Below are 18,719 nucleotides of genomic sequence, written 5' to 3'. Positions count from 1 at the left end.
AAATAAAAGCATCCCCATTGGAACAAATGAAGTTACACTGCCACTATTCGATTATGACAGGATTTATATGAAACCATAAAAACTCCACCAAGTAACAAGTATTAAAACTAATAAACTCAGCAATGTAGCAGGAAATGAGCCATCAGAGAGAGAACAGAACAGTACCATATACAAATGCATCAAACAACAACAACAACAACAACAACCATGAAATAAAATTTACCGATGAGCAGAAACACCTGTACAGCCACAGGCTCCAAGACATAGAGTCTGGATTCAAATTCCACCTTACACTGACCTGCAGAGTGACCCAGGGCAAATCACACAATGATCTGAGGCTCAACATATTCAACTGTAAAATGGACACAAACCCAGTATCTCCTCCCAGGGCTGTGAAACTCCAAGGAAATGCTTATTTAGGCCCGGGCACTGGAGTGTCTCCTGGAGCCTCTCCCTGTATGAAACTCTTCTAGAACTGGGCTCTCCTGATCCTGTGGGTGAGGATCAAGTGTAGAGCCTGGGAGCCAAATGGGACTAGACAATGACAAGGACAAAAAAAATACTAGTTCTGTGTCAGGGAGGGAAGCCACCTCCTTTCCAGATCTCAGAGTGGGGCCTGCACCGAAGGCCCGGGGGATGCACAATCAGATGTGAACCCCGACCCCACCCCACCCCCAGCAGGGATGGAGCCTTCCTGGCAAGAACCTTCTCTCTGGTCCGGGCTCCAGTGTGATGTGGTGCTGCTCCCTGAGATCTCCAGGTCTCCACCAGGCAAAGAGCTCTTGGGACTTGGAGGTCTATTAAACCATAGGTGCCTGAGAGTCAGAATGACACAAGGACTAACAACATTGAAAATTAGCTATATTAAAAAAAAATGACAGAAGTACAGACAGGGCAGGGGATGAGAAGCAGAAGGATTGACTACCTCTCAAGCCTTTAGCAGAAATATCTCCACAGCAGCTCAGCAGAGCCCAGAGGAGGAAAATATAATGGAAAAGCAGGCTATGGGTATATCTCTACACTGCTGGACCCAGGGACCCAAGTCCCAATCCACCAACATCCTTTTGCATATCCGGACAGCAAGAGGGAGAAACATAGACCTTGCCTTAGGAAGTCTCAGCCAGACTTAATATTGAGGTTGCTGAGCATGGTTACGTGGTCACTAGGGTCACTCAGTCCCTCCTCTGTGCTCACATCCTCTGTCCTCACAGAAACATACATAGTTCACTACAGAGAACCCTCTGAGGGTACTTGTGTATACTAGAAACAGGCAATGGTGAAGTGTGAAGAGAAGACACAGAAATGGAAACATGCTTCTGGGGTGCTGTACAAATTTCCAAAGATCTGAAGTTCTTGATACTTGGCATTTTTAAAAGAAGCTTCTTAATGTGTAAACGCAGAAAGGATATTTCCAGGAGAAAGGACAAAGGAATCGTCCCATTGGGACAATTTGGTATCCATGTGGGAAAGTAAGTTGGATCCCTTCCTCAAAAGACAGCACCAAATCAATTAGACACATACTAAAAACCAACAATTGAAGGAAAAACGTGACAAAATTTCAAACCATTTTTGATGAGGGAATATCTTTTCTTTAAATTGAGGTATTGTTGATTTACAATAATTTGTTTAAGGTTTACAGCAAAGTGATTCAGTGATTCAGCCTCTCAGGTACTTCCTTGGAAAAAATTCATTCCCTTTGGGAGGCCCCTAGGCCACGCCCTCTACTCAGAACAGCTAAGAATCCTGAATAGGCAAAGCAGCATATGGTGGTGCTCAGTGAGGGTTTTTAGACTGAATAAACTATTCTAACATGACACAAGGAACAAGCCCAGAGTTTAAGAGAGGATCTCCAAACCTACCTTCCAAAAGGAGGTCATGCTCCCTTGAATGTCAGTGCGTGAAACAGCGCTTGGGAAGGGAAAAGGTGTGTCATGAATATTTGGTCTGCAGAGGAGACAAAGTGGTGTGTAGAGATGATGTGCAGGCATGTCCCAGGACACTGAGCACACGGACAGAGTGACCAGACTCTCAGCCCTGCTCTGGGGGCATTGCACTCTCTCCATCCCTGACAGAGCGTGAGCAGCTCACACGTGTCTTGGAGAGTATGGTCACATGACCTGGACCTGGCCAATCAGTGTGCTCCATCCCTGGCCACCATGATTGGCACTGACCAATCGGGACCCAGGACCAGGCCTCAAGGGGGATTCAAAGGAAGAGGAGGGCTGGCTCTGCCAGAAGGGGTGGGGCCCTGTGAGGTCAGGCTGCAGCAGTGGGAGGGGGCGTGAGTTCACCTGGGGCAGTTGGTGACCTTCTTGCGCCCGTTAGGGCAGAGCCGCTGGCCTGATAAGAAGGGTGCTGCTGAGCCCAGGAGTTGAGAGCGCCAGTTCCTGCTGTGGTCCCGGAGCTCCACCTGAGACCGGAGGGAAGCCGTCTGCCCGTGAGTCCTCTCCTGCTTGACTGTCAGCTTGTTTGGACTACGCTGGGTTTTCTGTCCAGCTGGCTATGTGAAGACCCTGGAAATGCACCTGTGTGGGTTTTGGCTGGCTTCAGGGAAGAAATGCCAGATGACACTGGGAGACTCCAGTTTAATCTGGATTCAGGTCATATCTCTTGAAAGTGAAGTGAAAGTCCCTCAGTCGTGTCCACCTCTTGGTGACCCTGTGGGCTATACAGTCCATGGAATTCTCCAGGCCAGAACACTGGAGTGGGTAGCCTTTCCCTTCTCCAGGGGATCTTCCCAGTCCAGGGATTGAACCCAGGTTTCCCGCATTGCGGGCAGATTCTTTACCAGCTGAGCCACAAGAGAAGCCCAAGAATACTGCAGTGGGTAGTCTGTCCCTTCTGTAGCGGATCAGCATTCCCGACCCAGGAATCAAACCGGGGTCTCCTGCATGGCAGGAGAATCCTTTACCAGCTGAGCTGTCAGGGAAGCCCAGTATCTCTTAAGGCCAGCTATTCATTGTAGTATCACCCTAATTAGTCTTCATGGGATTAAGGTAGCAACCTGCTAAGGTAGCAATCGATGTCCTTTTTCTAGAGGACAAAACTGGGGCTCAAAGAAGGGGGTAACACAGCTAGAGCAAGGAAGTGTGTACCTAGACAAAACCCCCAGATCCTGCTGTTAGAACTCAGGGAAGCCATATGGTGTGGCTTGTCCATGTGACGGGGGCTAAGACACCCAGCCCACACCGGATACTGTGGGGACCTAACTTGGTAACTGCCTTCTCGCAGCTCTGAGACTCAAAAAAGCGATTTTCACTGGAGAGAGGAAGGATACGTCCCTCCATCCAACCCACCACATCCTCCAGGTACTCCCACACCCTGCCCCCTTTCTCTTTCTTTGTGAGGGAATAAGCGTCACGCTCATGTGACCACATTGGCTGTCCACTGTTCACCAGCTACCACCTGGAGCTGCTACTGGAGAGGCCAAGTGCCTTTGCCCCCGAGTACCCCTCTTTCCTTTGCACTGTGGGGGCCTTTCTCGACACCTGCACACCAGAGGCCGTTTCTGAGACATGCAGGGACCCTCCTTCAGTTTGCAACAGATTGCATCCATCACTGTCCTTTCAATGCTTCCCTTGACACTCAGCTCCTGAGCTCCTTTGTCTGCATTGTGACCCACCTGGCTGCCACGGGAGGGACAGAGCTGACCATGAATCCAAAGCTCAGATCTGACAGGCAGGAATATGTGTATAAAGGGCCTGATTAATCATGCTGTAGAGGCTGTAGTGGGCTCCAAGGATCCGTAAGTAGGACTTGGGCCAAAGTGATTCCACAGCTGTTTTAATGCCTGGGGAGGGTCTGGCTATAGTGGGGGTGGGGTGAGTCTCCTGAGGTTCTGAAGGCCCACTGTGTGCAGATTCATGGCGCATAGAGAAGAGAAGGCAGAGTCCTTTCCTGGAGGTGGTCAAAGCTCATGGATGAGCCAGACAGGCAGGCAGGGCACGAAAGCACCTGAGCTGCCATTATGAGTGAATGGTGTGGGGGCAGAGGAAGAGAACCAGGTCTGCTCGCTTATTGGAGCCCAGGGCAGGTTGTCCCCAGACTAAACACTTACTATGGTGATGACCGTCACTGCTGTCTGCAAAGGGTTTACGTTGGTGTGTGTCTTCATCGAGTGGTCAGGCCGTCTCTAAGCTACACTGGCCATGGGCATTGCCTCTCCTTGGAACTTGACATGTTTCATCTCTTTCCTATGGAACATTCATTTCTAAGAGGGTTTTTGGGCCACAAGGATGTTGGGTTTTTCTCTAGCTTTGTCTCATGAGGAACGCTTTTCCACTTGTTGATGTGGTTTGTTTTCCCAGCTCTCTTTCTTGCCTTATTTTGTCAATTTGTTTCTGCCAGAGGAAGAGCTCAGAATTTGCCTCTGGCTGATATGTGACACTTACAACAGCAACACCTACCTGGGTATAATGGCCACATTTGCCGAAAGGGCTTTGTTTTGCAGAAGACATCTTGAAAGTACCTACACTGTCCTTTCAGATTCCCAAAGGCTATTTGAAATGAAATAAAAACAAGAATTCTCAAGTTTAGTCTTACAATATGTGAGGAGTCAGAAAAATCCCCTGGAGAAGGGAAACACCACCCACTCCAGTATTCTGGCCTAGAGAATTCCATGGAGTGTATACTCCGTGGGGTCACAAAGAATCGGACAAAATCTGATGACTAATCAACAACACCGAAGCTTCACCATTTGTCAGAGATAACAACAGTATTTACACGACTGTGTGCATGTTCAGTGGCTCATATGTGTCAAACTCTTGCAGCCCTATAGCCCCTAAGATCCTCTCTCTGTGGAATTTTTCAGGCAAGAATACTGAAATGGGTTGCCATTTCCTCCTCCAGGGGATCTTCCCAACCCAGGAATTGAACCCAGGTCTCCTGCATCTCCTACATTGGCTGTCGGGTTCTTTTCTGCTGAACCACCTGGGAAACAAGTCATTACATCACTGGGTTATCCTAAAGTACTTAACTTGGAGTCTGGCACTCGGGAAATTCTCACTGGTGATGTGAATATTCAGTCATATATCATTATTGCTCATATGATAATGAAATGGCCATGCTCATAAAGGAGAAAGAAGAGGCTTTCCAAGTCCAATTAAATCCTTTGCCACACATATCTTTTTAAAAACTTCTTGACTTTGAAATGAACATCAAACATAAAGACATTGGTTATGGCCTCCAGAAAAGATTGAGCTGTACCAATAAGTGACGAGGATTCTTCTCCCAGTTCCAATATGCATGCGTTGTTTCCCGGGCACCAGCGAGCACTTCTCCGGTGGGCTCAGAGAGGCTGAGTCACTCACCAGAGACAACACAGCAGCAGACCAGGACTCCGACCCAGGTCGCTGAAACCACGGCTCCCTCCTGTGCCCATCTGACCTGCTCCTTGAGGGCAGCAGGAAGATCTGGGCTCCCCTGGCCTGAGCCCCCGGGCCTGCCTCCCCTTGTCCGCGCTGGGATGTGTCCATTCCCAAACCATGCACTGTGTCCCCCAGCCCTGGGCCGTCATGTCAGGCTCCAGGCTCCCTGCAGGTGAGCCCCACGCCCACCAGCACACCTCTGAGCCCTGCCCATCTGGTCTCTGTGCCCGAGTGTCCTGATCCTACCTGTTTTCTTGAGGCAGCCCCAGGACTGAGCCCTGCTTCTTCGAAGCTCCCTTCACCAAGCCCAGTGAGGCTCTGCCCTGTGGCTTCATGACAAGTATGGTGGGCTGAGTGGTGGCTCCAAAAGCCATCCATCCTTCTGCAGCCTCCAGAGGTGGCCTTATTCCGATGAAAGGTCTCGGCAGATGGAAGTAAGTTCCTGACCTCTGCACCAGATCACCCGGGATGCATGTGGACCCTAAATCCAACGACAGGTGTCCTTGGAAAAAAAAGAGGGGGTGATCTGAGGCACAGAGCCACCCAGGGGAGAAGGTTTGTGCAGATGGACGCAGAGGTCGGGGTGATGTGGCCAGAAGCCCAGGGTGGCCTGGCGTCCCCCAAGGACTGGACCAGGCCAGAGGGACCCTCCGCTGGAGCCTCTGGAGGGAGCTCAGCCCTGCCCACACCTTGATCACAGGTTTCTGACTCCAGAACTGGGGGGGGGGGAATGAATTTGTGTTAAAGCTGTCCAGTCTGTGGCCAGTGGCTGCAGCCACTCCTGGACACTGAGAGTGAACTTGCTGGCTCCAAGGTGAGAACAGTGGCAGGACCCACCCCCTACCCCCTAACCCCAACACACAATCTTATCATGAGGTTAAATGAGTTCATACACACAGATGGCTGAATCAAGGACTGACACTTGGATCTCAGCCCGCTTCACTTCCTCCTCCTCGTCACCATCACCGTCATTGTGAGGGGCCCTCATCCACTCATTCAGTGGACATACAAGGCCCTGATGCGGGCAGTGAGGCCAGTGAGCTGGGAGGCTCCGCACAGGACTCACCCTGCCTGCTGGGGCCGCATGGACAAGGCTTGTGCAGTGACACAGAGGTCCCGGGAGAGGCTGGATCCTCCGGTCGTGGGAGGCATGGGCGCCTCAGCATCAGAGGTGGAGGGTTGAGCCGGGTTCATCCTGGGGGGGGGGGTGCAGCCCTTCACTCAAAGTGGGGAAGAACCCCATGTGGCACCCAGTGTCCGGTAGCCTCCCCTTGCCATGGCAGGCTGCGGGCAGAGCCATGGATGACCAGGAGTCTGCATCTCACTAGGGGCTGAGGCTGGCACTGAGTGAATCCTCAGTGAGGATTTTTTTTTAAAAAAAAACCATCCTAAGTGACTTCAGCTCCATTGCTTTTTGCCAAAAACCTACAATGATCCCAAGAGCTTTGTACACTCCAAGGGTGGTGACTGGATGTGGAGCCCAGCACAGACCCAAGTCAGTCCTGCCCTGAGTCGCACGGGCCGGCCACACCATCCCCCTTCCTTGGCCTGGCTTTCTTCTGCCAGGACCCCCAGAATGGTGGAAAGGCAAGTGTGGCCTCAAGCTGAGGGGCCCAGCCTGGGCTCCAAACCCCTGGGGGTCCCCTTGGGACGTCTGGTGGACCTAGTTCCCCCTGCCGTGGGGCAGCTCTCTCTCGGGGACTGTCGTGTTTCTTTGCTTTCTGTTGTGATGGGGCACTCCAGTTATCTCAGGGCGATGGGAAGTCTGTTGGTGTTACATGCTCCTGCCTTAGATGGGGAAACATTATTGCTGCATTGACACGGCTCACTCGATACTGGGAATCTGTTAAACACAAATGGCAAGGGGAACAGAGCAAAACAGAAAAAGAAAAATAGAGAGTTGCTGGGTTGCTTCAGGTCTCACCTGTGATTAAGAGTGTGTACAGCCTGCACATGAACCTGGGTTCCCACACCTGCCAACTACCAGGTGCCAGGCCCTGATTTTAGACCCCCAGCTTCACTAAGGAGTCATTGACAGATACAGTTTGTGTGTATTTAAAGTCTACATTGCGATGACTTGATGCCCATAGATGTCATGGAATGATTGCCTTACATACACATCACCTCACACGGTTAACTCTGTGTGTGTGTGTGTGTGTCTTTTATGTTGTTCTTATAATCTGTGAACACAATATAGATAGCTTTCCATTTTTTAAGATCTTCTTTAATTTATCTTAGAAGTTTATAGTTTGCCATATGTCTTGCACATGTTTAATTAGATATCTTGATATTTTCAGTGCCATTATAAATTTCTAATAGATACAGAATTTACTTTTCTATATTCACTTGGTAAATCTATATATTTAAAATCATTCTAATTGTATTTATTTATGTATACACAATTATGTCTGCAAATAAGTTCTTTTTTCCCCTTTGCAACTGTGATAACCCTTTACTTTTTCTTGCCTTATTGTATGGACTAGGATCTCCAGTCCTGAGTACATTGGTGAACAGAAGTAGTAAGAATAAGTATCCTTGTCTCTTTCACATTATCAGAGGAAAAGCTTTCAGTATTTCACCATCACACATGATATTAGCTTTTTTGTAGATAGTTTAATCAAAATATGTAAATTGTTCTCTGTTAGTTTACTAAGAGTTTTTTCTTAGTCGTGAACTAAAATTATTACATTAAATTTTCTTAGTTTATTTTCTGCAGATTTTGAAACAGGGTAATTTTTCTTTTATGTGATTATTTTTCTTTTATGTGATTTAACTTTTAAAAAATTTTGTGATTCTAAAACACCCCAACCTGATCTCAATGTATTCTCCTTCAGTTGGACTTTATTTTTAGTGTTTTATTTAGGTTATTTCATCTATACTCAGAGTCTGTAATTTTACTTTCTTGTACTTCTTCCTGGTTGGTTTTAGTATCAAGGTTATGCTAGTCTTATAAAACAAGGTTGGAGAGTGTTCCTTGTTTACTGCAAGAATTCCTGTGAGATTACTGTTTTCTTCCCTAGAATTTTGGAAGAATTGATTGGCAAAATCAGTTGGTTTTATTGTGGGGAGGCTTTTAATTTCAGATGTAATTTTTTTCATGCAAATAAAATTTTCTGATTTTGTATGTCTTCTTGGGTCTATTTCAGTAAAGCATTTCCCTCCTGCTAGGAAGTTATTGAGGCGAGCAGACTCTCCAGTTAGTAAGTGAACTGTGGTTCATAATATTTTTCTTATCTGCAAGATGTGTTGTCTTGGGGTTTTTACCCCTGATGCTGGTGATTTGAGCTTTGTCTCTTTGTCTTAATAAGTCTCTCTAGGGGTTTATCAGTTCTTTCAAAGAGCAAACTTTTGGCTTTGTTTTTAAAAAACTTCATATTTGCTTTCTGTTTGCTTGTTTTCTGCTCCTTTTTTTTTCCCCATCTACCTTGTGTTTCGTTTGCTATGTTTTTTTCCTGGTTTCTTGGGAGAGAGGCTTAATTGATTTTTAGCCTTCCTTTTTTTCCAGTGTATGTGTTTAAGACTTTAAGTTACCCTCTAAACACAGTCGCTGTGTCCCACAGGTTTGAATAGCCAGATTTTCATTATCTTTTATGGAAAAGTATTTTCTAATTTTCATTGTGTTTTTTAAAATTATTATTCATGAAATTCTTCAAGCAGTATGTCATTTAACTTCGCAATGTTTGGGGAGCTTTTTCCAGTGACCCTTTTTTGATTTCTAGCTTAATTCCATGAAGAGCCCCATCGTAGGCTTTTGGGGTTACTGTTATAAATCCCGTAGACTAGCTGATAAACAACAGAAAGTTGTTTCTTGTAGTCCTGAGGCTGGGGAGTCCCAAGATCACCAGCAGGTGCCACATCTGGTGAGGCCTGTTTCCTGGTTCCTAGACTGCCTCCTGCTTCTCCCTGTCCTCACAGCACAGGAGCCCATTCCCTCCTGGCCTGACCCTTCCCAGGGTGCCTGCCTCCTCGGATCATCACCACGTGCTGGGTGAAGTTTGAGGGCCCATAAACCGTCAGCCCATTGCAATCCCTAAGTATATTCTGCATTATTTCAGTCCTTTGAAATAATTCAAGCTTTCCTAATGGCTCAATACGTATTCTTTCTGTTATATGTTCCTTGGGCTCTTGAATATGTATCAGTGGGAATGCAGTGTTCCATGTGTATCAGTCAGATCAGGCTTGTAACTCATGTAATTCAGATTCAGGTAGCCACGTTGAATAAAAGCAGAAGTAGGTGAAATTACCTGTAATATATTTTAACACACCCCAAATATTATCATTTCAGTGTGTAATCAACATGATAAAACCTAATGAAATAGTTCACGTTCTTTTTTCATGCTAAGTCTTTAAAATCCAGTGTGAGTTTCATGCTTGCAGCGCATCTGATTGTAGAGCCAGCCGCATTTCAGGTACTTCATGGCTACAGGTGACTACATACCAGGGGGCCCAGTTCCACGAGAGATGTGTCTTTAACGTCTCCCACTGGGATTATGAACTTGGCTGTTACTCCTTTTCTATTTCTGTCAGTTTTTATGTATTGATATTTTGAAGTTATGTTATTAGGTACATTCAAGTTTAGAATCCTCATCTTCTTGCTAGATTGAACTTGTATCAGTATGAGATGCTCCTTTTTATTGCTAGAAATGCTTCTTTTTTAGAGACTATTTGACAGTGATATTGCCACATCGGTTTTCTGTCCTTGTTGGCCTGGGTATCTTTTAGGTTCACCTGTCTAAAAGATATTCCATCTTAACATGTAGCTCTGTGAATAGTGTACAGTTTTCATTGGAATCAGTTTGACACTTTATCTTTTAATGAGAGTGTTTGCTCTATTTATAATGTTGATATTCAGTGTGTAGACACCATGTTGCTGTGTGTTTTCTGTTTGTCCCACCTAGTCTGTGTTCTTTGCTCTTGCCTTCTTTTAGAAGTTTGAAGTGTTTCTCTAGTTCTGTGCTCCTCTGTCAGGTTGTTGGGTGCACATTCAGAGACACAGCGTGTGTTTTACATTCAAGTCTAACTTAGTACTTTTACTGCCTCCCTGACACGACTGTTTCCTCCTTGTCACTGTTACACTTTGAACTGTTAGATATATATTTGGCGTTAACATCATTGTTTTGTAAAGTTAGTATTTACCCTCACAGTTACCTCATTGTTGGTCTCTACTTGTTTTTTATATTTCCATCAGAGACTACTTTTCTTTTCCCCAAAGCACTGCCTGAATATTTTTTAGTGCATGTGTGTGGGTGATGAGTTGTCTCATTTTCACTTGCCCTAAAAGTCTTTATTTTGCTTTCATTTTCGAAGAGTGTTTTTCTTGGGTATATAATTCCAGGTTGGTGGTTATTTGTTTTTCAGCATTTTACAGATGCCAGTCCATTATCTTCTGACTTCCTTGTTCTTGAAAGTCAGCTCTCAGTGTTGCTGTGCCATTAAAAGCCACACCATTTTCCCTCTGAACACTTAAACATGTTCTTCTAGCCTTAGGCACCCACAGAGCTGCTGAAACCAATGGGTGGTTTTCATTTTTGAGTCAGTGGTCTGATTCTTGAACCAACTCTTGCCACTGTCCCTGTCAGCCAGTTCAGTCGCTCAGTATCTGCCCCGTTGCAACCCCATGGACTGCAGCACACAAGGCTTCCCTGTCCATCACCAACTCCGGAGCTTGCTCAGACTCATGACCATCAAGTCGGTGATGCCATCCAAGCATCTCATCCTCTGTTGTCCCCTTCTCCTCCTGCCCTCAGTCTTCCCCAGCATCAGGTTCTTTTCCAATGAGTCAGTTCTTTGCATCAGGTGGCCAAAATATTGGAGCTTCGGCATCAGTCTTTGCAGTGAATATTCAGGTCTGATTTGCTTTAGGATTGGCTTGTTGGATCTCCTGGCAGTCCAAGGGGCTCTCAAGAGTCTTCTCCAACTCCCCAGTTCAGAAGCATCGATTCTTTGGCATTCAGCCTTCTTCATGGGGCAACTCTTACATCCATATATGACTACTGGAAAAATCATAGCTTTGACTCAGTGAACCTTTGTCGGCAAAGTAGTGTCTCTGCTTTTTAATATGCTGTCTAGGTTTGTCATAGGTTTCCTTCCAAGAAGCAAGCATCTTTTAATTTCACCATCTGCAGTAATTTTGGAGCCCAAGAAAATAAAGTCTGTCCCTGTTTCCATTGTTTCTCCATTTATTTGCCATGAAGTGATGGGGCTGGATGCTATGATCTTCATTTTTTGAATGTTGAGTTTTATGCCAGCTTTTTCACTCTCCTCTTTCACTTTCATTAAGAGGCTCTCTAGTTTCAACCCTTGGAGGCTTTTCTTATTCCCCTTTCTGTCTTTTCTCCACCATGAGGGTCCCCATTTATAATTTTTAACAACGTAGTTTAACAAGGGGCTCCTTCAATATATTCTATCCTTTTTTTCTCTCTCTTATATATATTTTTTACCCGACCAGTCCTTCAGTTCACTGATCCTCTCTTCAGCTACGTCCAATTTGATGTTAAGCCCAGAGACTGATTTCTTAAATTCAGTCACTGTTATTGTAAAGTTCGAGAGTCGGTTTTGATTCTCAGAAATTTTTCATTTTGTTAAGTATATTTTTGAACAGGTGACATTTGCATCTGATACCTCTAGCACACTTCTGATATGCTGATATACATCTGATACCTCTGGATCTGGTTCAGCTCTTTTTCTCTTGGTCCTGTTTGTTGTTACACCCTTTTTTGCTTCTTTGGTTGCATGTTGGACATTATGTTTGGAAAACTCTAGAGGTTCTGAGTGATGCTGCCTTCTCCAGAGTTTCCTCTGACACACACATCCAGTGGGGACAGAGCTGTCTGTTCACTTAGGGCCTGAGGGACTTGAGGCTGGGGAGGGGGCGGTGTCCTTGTAAGCTCAGTCTCAGCAGCCTTCACCCACCTTCCACCACCACCCCAGGGAGGAGCTTTCCAGCATCTCGGTCTGGAAGCCTGGGCTGCCCCATAGGTCCTCCCCCCCTTCTCGGCAGGTCCTGAAGTCGGGGGCTGCCCCCATCGCAAGAGAGTGTAACCAAAGGGCCCGCCTGTGGGCACTTTTTCAGTGTTGCAACCCCAAGGCAAAGACCAAGACCAGGAAGAACTTGGCCTCGGCCCAAGTCCTGGAAGCAGAGTGGCCTGAGGTGAGAGCAGCCGGGGGATGGGCCCATCAGATTGGGCCTCACCCAGCGAAGTGTTGGGGTTGTGTTTCATTTTGTTAGCATAGTTGTGGGCCCTGCCGGCCAGGGCGCTTTGGCCTTAGTGGGCACGATCGACCCCAGCAGGATTACCTTGTAAGAGGTTGTGCAGGTGCCACGTGGAGGACAGGTGGGGGCCCCACAAGAAGGGAAACACTGCATGGAGGAGTCACTGGGGCACGTGGACTAAGCTATAAAGTCAGTCCTTGAAGCAGAAAGGCTAAGCCCCTTAACGTCTCCCTTCTTCCAAAGAAAGGATACACTGGCTGGAGGAGTCTCTGGGGCATGAGGATCGAGCTAGAGAGTCAGTCCTTGAAGCAGAAAGGCTAAGCCTGTTAATGTCTCCCATGTTACAAAGCACAGACCAGTGTGTCCAGTATTTTAATGTCAGGTACCTACTGCTTACATGTATGACATACACCCTCATAGCTACACATGTCTACTACATGCCTCTTACAAGTGCTGGGCATTGTTCTGGGTGCTGGACACTCAGTATGTAGTAGGGGATACGTAGCTCAGGATTTTTTTATTTCTGCAAAGAAAAATAGAAGAACGAAAGACTCCATGTGGTTCAGTTTGAGAAAGTTCACCATGTGGAGGGCCCCATGTGCACGCAAATTGTGGCAAAATACATATAACATAAATTTAACATTTTAACCACTTGATTGAATGACTGGGTGGCTTCAGTGGAGTCAGGCTAACAGATGGCCCTGAGGTGTCATCCGTCTTTCTCCCAGAGGAACACTCCAAAGCTTGGTGGCCTTGTAGACCTTCCCTTTATTCTTCACTCTCCCCAGTGGCTCTAGGTCATTGGTCTGTGTGTCATTTAAGAATCTCTTTATCCACTTTGTTGTTAGGTTTATATTTTGGAAAGCTTCTCAGATGCCCCTGGGTCTTGAGAAGGCAGGCTTGGATTCCACGTTCTCCCCTGCCACATGCCTGCCAGGTTGAGGTGGAGGCCGAAGGCTGGTCTGAGTTGTAGTGGTCTGTGTGTTCGTGGGGTCAGTGGACCCCCTCTTCTCTGGAGGGGCAAGGAAATCCTTTGTGTGGAGCCTGGAGAGACTTGACAGGGTCACTCTTCACAGTCTCTCTCTCTTTTTAATTTATGTTTGCATTTAGTTTCTCATTTAACTGTTTTCTAGGAGTTTCCAACTCCTACTGAAGAACTAAAAATATGCATGGAGCAGCTTCTTGAAAGAATAAGAAGAAATCGCTGAGCTTAGAGTGGAAAGAAGCAATACCAGGGTCAGTAGGGGGATTCTCACGTGTTGACATTTGCCCCGCGGGGGTCACCGCTGGCCTCCGTGTGCTGTCTTTAAACTCTGTCTGATTTCCAAGTCATTTTTCACGCCTTCCCACTGAGCAGACCAGGGTGGATCAGTTCGGGGTTCTCATACCTTGCTTCAAATTTATGATGAGAGCTAATGTAATTTTAGAACATTTGAGGGGGGAGTTCTCTTAACTTACATTTTTGTCCATGTTACACTTTGTGTGGGATCTTAGTTCCCCGATCAGGGATTAAAACCAATGACCCCTGCAGAAGTGTGGAGTCTTGACTACTGGGCCCCTGGGAAAGTCCACCCTAACTTTAGCCTGAACTGGCGGGATTCCGATGTGCCTTAGCATGTTTTCCGCTATAGGGTGAGTCTGAGAGGAGTTATTGGGCCTGAATCAAGCATGAGGTTGAAGGTGCTCCTTTGGCCCTGCCCTGCAGCTGCTGCTGGAGCACCTGGAGTGCCTGGTTTCCTGGTATGTGTCATCCCTCCAGATGACGGTGGGCAAGCAGCAGGCGCAGTCCCTAGCCGGCATGACCAGCGACGTGGAGGTGCTCAGCGCACTGAAATTGCTGTTTGAGCACCACAAGACCCTGGACGAGAAGGTACCAGCCACCCAGTCGTCCTGGATTTGTACACTTGCTGTCTTGTTAGGTGGATGATGCATGTATTTATGTAACTACTTGACTTTTGAGCTTCTTGAATTCTTGTATATATATTTTTTCTGTAAGAAGTCAGAGTTTTATATAGTTAAAAAGCGTTGCCTGTGTACATGCTCAGTCATGTCCAAATCTTTGTGACGCTGTGGACTGTAGCCCACCACGCTCCTCTCTTCATGGGGCTTCCCAGGCGTGAATACTAGAGTGGGTGTCCATCTTCCACTCCAGGCAGTCTTCCCAACCCAGGGATCGAACCTGCCCTCTTGTATTGGCAAGCGGATTCTTTACCACTGAGCCACCTGGGAAACCCCCAGTTAAAAAGTGTTAGTTGGCATAAATGTCTCCAGATTTATTATATTCTGTATATCAACTTGCAGTTAAAAACTGGGTAATAGAATTAATTTAGGATAACATTTTGTTCTCTCAAATTTAGAATTTAAAGCTGTTAACAAGCAGATTTACTTGACGTTAAGATCAATGAGAGACATTAAAGGTATTCTGTGACAGTATCTATGTATTAGGGTGAGTATACACTAAGAAGTGTACTAATGTATATACACACATCAACACACAGTGACTTGGCCCCTTTTGTTTGAGTTGAGAGCGTGATTACAGAGTAGCACTCGAAAGGTGTAGTTTGTTAGAAGAAGAATTAGGTGCCACACATAAAGAGGTAAGTTTGATCAGTCATTGTGTAATTTCCGTGAAGGGTTTGTCATTTGAATCCTTTCATTTTAAAAAAGAATGAAAGCTGTAGTGGTGGGCATCAGATGTTATTTATCGTTCTGATTGAGGACCTGCCCACCTGGGTTATTTTAATGACTAGTAAACTAGACTTGTGGCTCAGAGTTGCAGGATCTCTTAAGTACCCCTTTTTCCAGCAGAAGACAAATTCTGACTCTAATCACCTGGTGGTATTCGGGATGGATAGCATCACCATGTATTTTCTTTTTATGTTGCGTTTTCAGTTTAGACTTGAATTTTTCCAGGTGTTTTGCTGTCTTTACTTATTTCTTTACTCTAATTCAACTTTTTGGTTTTAGCAGATGATTCTTAAAGAGGAGAATAACCAGGAAAAGATACTAATGCACAGGGTGCTTGATGTAAATCATGAGCAAGAAAACATGCCAAGCGCCAATGGAAAGGCAAGTCCTTGGTCTCACTTTCTGTCTGGTTCTTGTCTTACCATACAGTCTGTGTGGGGCTGTCGGGACCTCTCACCAACATACCATGTAGGTCTGAGTGGCTGTGAGGGTCTTGTGAGCTCCCAGAGCGCAGAAGGCAGTTTTGACCTCACCGATTGCCCAGAATTGCTGTGGTCCCTCCCTCTCAAAACAAGGCTGTCTAAGGCTTCCTTTCCCCCTTAGAGACCCTCTAAGCCACGAGGAAGACCTGGCTAAGGTGATCGACCTCCAGGAAGTCATAGACAAGCAGGAGCAGAGCCAGATGGAGGAGCGCCTGGCAGCCCTCTTTGCCCATGTGACTGAAGGAGGACCTGGACATGGCCAGGAAGGACCTCCTCAAGTCCGAGGACGTGAACAGGAAACTGCAGCAGGATGTTCACGAAGTGAGTGACTGCAGCTGTGTCTGTTGTCCTGAGGTGGACTGTGGGTCCCTTGTTCTCCCTGTGATCTCAGCCTTGGCATGGCTGTGTGAGCAAGAGCAGAGCTCTGGCGAGACTGCAACTGGCTGCCTCCCCGCCTCTGCATTGAGATCTCTGGGGTAGAAGAGGCCTGGTCCAGGCATTCCGTTGGCAGTGAACCAACATTAGGGCAGCCCTAGCGCTGTGCTGCACCCTGGGTGTGGACTCCTCATTTCTACAAGTTCTAGGGTGCCCAGTGTGTTCCTTTTTTAAAAATTCATTCATCCATTTTTTGGCGTATAGTTGCTTTACACTGCTGTGTCAATTTCTGCTGTACAGCAAAGTGAATCAGTCATCTATCTATCTATCTATCTATCTACGTATCTCCCTCTCTTTTAGATTTCCTGCCCATTTACTTCACCACAGAGCACTGAGTAGACTTCCCTGTGCTATGCACTAGGTCCTCACTCGTTGACTTTATGTGTAGTATCAGTGCTGTATATATGTCAACCCGAGTCTCCCGGTTCTTCCTCCCCCACCCCCACCCCCATCCCCCGCAACTCCCTGTCAAATGTGTTCCTGATGATGCTGAAATTTCCTTCTGATTCACTCAGGCGAGTCTGGTGACGTCTGTGGAGCCCGTTCTCTCGGAGAGATGGGAGCATGCTGTGTGGACTCTGCTGAGGCAGCTTGCCTGGCCATCTTCTCTAGTTTTCTGAGGTTCCGCTCCTTGAAGGGATGTGTGACAGTGATACCGGCGGTCAGACAAGTCAAGTGGCATTTGCTCACCCTCAGATCCTCAGGCCCGAGTTGTGTAACCATGTGGAATCATGATGTTTCTGGCGGTCGTGTCTGCGGGTGTCATGATTTATGAGAAACTACCTAACGGTCACTGTGAAAACAGAAGAGTGCTGGGGGTTCAGGCCTCCTCCTGTGAGCCTCACCTCTCCTCTGTGCACAGACAGACAGCACCCACCCTGCCCACTCCTCCTCCATGAGACCATCTCAGAGAGAACCCCTCCAACATGTGGTACAGCAAGTGTCCTTGTTTAGTAGCTTGGTGTGAGTAATTCTGTGTGAGAACTCAAAAAAGAAATATTTGCACAGGTTTGTATAAGCTATTCACACTACTCTTTGGCAACAGGAGATTAGGTGGCAGAGTTTAATACATACAGAATTCTGGAAAAAGCGTTTTTAAGACCTTTCACTTTTAATGTTAGGACTTTGCCCACATTGGTTACTTAATGACCAGGGAGGGACCTGAAATGGATTTTGAACTGGCGCACAGGAGTTGTACCAGCAGCAAGTTCTGGTCCTGGTTTGAGCGTTTCATACATGTGGTGCAACTCTGCTTTAGAAGAACTAGGCTTGAGAAATCTGTGCCCAGTTGTGTTACACTTTGATCTGCTTGCCTCATTCACAAGCCAGGTGATTCCTCCCACCATAGTCAATGACAAGTCATGTCTCAGTCTCCATTCATGTAAAAAAGACTACAGGTTATTAACCTTCTGCGACTCTTAAGAAATAGCAGTGTCACAGTCTGTCAGGCCCCTCAAATGAATACACCCAAATATCAACTGGTCGCCCCCCCTCCCCCAGTTCCAAACCTCTGCCTGTGTTTTTGAGTGTTGTCAATCCTGTGACTACCACTCCGTGGTACCAAGTTTGACCCTAAGGAACAATGTTTGTCTCTTCTCTCTTGCTGGCCATGAAGCTACAGGCTCCTTGAGGTGCGACCATGAGCAACATCCAGTCATACTGTCCACACACCAGAGAGGCCCTTGTCACACTCGACAGCGCTGAGGGGAGCTGCTTGGGGGAGCGGCCTACCCATGGTGGAAGGGAGCCCCTCGTAGCCTCGTCTGGTCCAGTTCGGCTCTCAGGGTCTCCAGGTTTAGAATCAGCTGGTCCTATGAAAAAGCAAATGACACAGCCTGCACCGCTTGCTTTCTGGATGTAAAATGACTTGCACCAAAATGTGCAGAACAGGTTACAGGAGTAGTTGTCAACTCCAAATATTTTAATTGTGAGAAAATATTCTCTAAGTGTCCCATAGCAAATAGAAGCACTCAGAACAGTATTAAACCCTATAAACCATAATGAATAAGAAGTTCCATCTCAGGTGTAGAAAAGCTTCTGGAGGAAACACGGCAAGCCATTAACAATGATGAAGTCTGTAGAGAGAAGCTGGACTTGGGACGGGGCTTCGGGTAGGGGGGCAGGACTCACTCTATTGCCCTCGCTCCTCTCATTGCTTTAAACTGTATCCATGGAGCTCACCTGCATTCCTGGGCATTCCTCACATTCATTCCTCTACACCCCACTTCTTCATGGGGTAAAACAAGTCAAACGGGCCAAGTTTCTGAGTCACTTGACTCAACCTGGCAGCTCTGTGCTGTCGGCCATGGCAGTCACTCGCCTCCTGCAGCCCCTGAGCACGTGAGACAGGCTGGTGCAAACCTCGATGTGGAAATCACACAGGATTTCAAGACTCGCAATGAAAAAAGGACGTCAAATAGCCTGTTGGTTTTTAAGAAAGTTTAGATTGCATATGTGGCTCATATTATCTTTCTAACGGACAGCACAGTCCACGTGAAAGGCTCACGCTTTGTCTCAGCTCTCGGGTGAACCCAG

At 46.7% G+C, this 18,719-nt stretch overlaps 1 protein-coding gene across 6 annotated transcripts; it reads left to right on the top strand.

Moving 5' to 3' along the window:
• The first annotated feature begins 2,292 nt into the window (after positions 1-2,292).
• Positions 2,293-17,959, top strand: LOC139179647 (uncharacterized). 6 transcript variants are annotated; one of them, XM_070779281.1, is made up of 7 exons: positions 2,293-2,437; positions 3,232-3,308; positions 13,713-13,815; positions 14,285-14,449; positions 15,550-15,648; positions 15,871-16,070; positions 16,700-17,959. In XM_070779281.1, exons 5-7 carry the CDS (start codon positions 15,614-15,616, stop codon positions 16,957-16,959), a joined length of 495 nt encoding a protein of 164 aa, XP_070635382.1. In that variant the 5' UTR covers positions 2,293-2,437; positions 3,232-3,308; positions 13,713-13,815; positions 14,285-14,449; positions 15,550-15,613; the 3' UTR covers positions 16,960-17,959. The 6 variants fall into 6 exon arrangements, 5 of the variants coding, with proteins under 5 accessions (XP_070635382.1, XP_070635380.1, XP_070635379.1 ...); XM_070779279.1 differs by adding an exon at positions 5,630-5,800 and having other exon boundaries at positions 13,713-14,449; XR_011563960.1 differs by lacking the exon at positions 2,293-2,437 and having other exon boundaries at positions 2,448-5,800; positions 15,547-15,648.
• The last annotated feature ends 760 nt before the right edge of the window (positions 17,960-18,719 follow it).

This window comes from Bos indicus, chromosome 25 (genome assembly GCF_029378745.1).
Source record: "Bos indicus isolate NIAB-ARS_2022 breed Sahiwal x Tharparkar chromosome 25, NIAB-ARS_B.indTharparkar_mat_pri_1.0, whole genome shotgun sequence".
Classification (NCBI taxonomy): Eukaryota; Metazoa; Chordata; class Mammalia; order Artiodactyla; family Bovidae; genus Bos; species Bos indicus.
Note: the sequence above shows the minus strand (reverse complement) of the source record. Positions and strands in the feature narration are given on the sequence as shown.

Excerpts from the sequence above, each read along its gene's own strand:
- LOC139179647 (XM_070779281.1), top strand. The coding sequence starts at position 15,614 with ATGAGCAAGAAAACATGCCAAGCGCCAATGGAAAG. Across the intron at positions 15,649-15,870 it reads TGCCAAGCGCCAATGGAAAG|AGACCCTCTAAGCCACGAGG; the intron begins GCAAGTCCTTGG and ends TTTCCCCCTTAG. Across the intron at positions 16,071-16,699 it reads TGCAGCAGGATGTTCACGAA|GCGAGTCTGGTGACGTCTGT; the intron begins GTGAGTGACTGC and ends TGATTCACTCAG.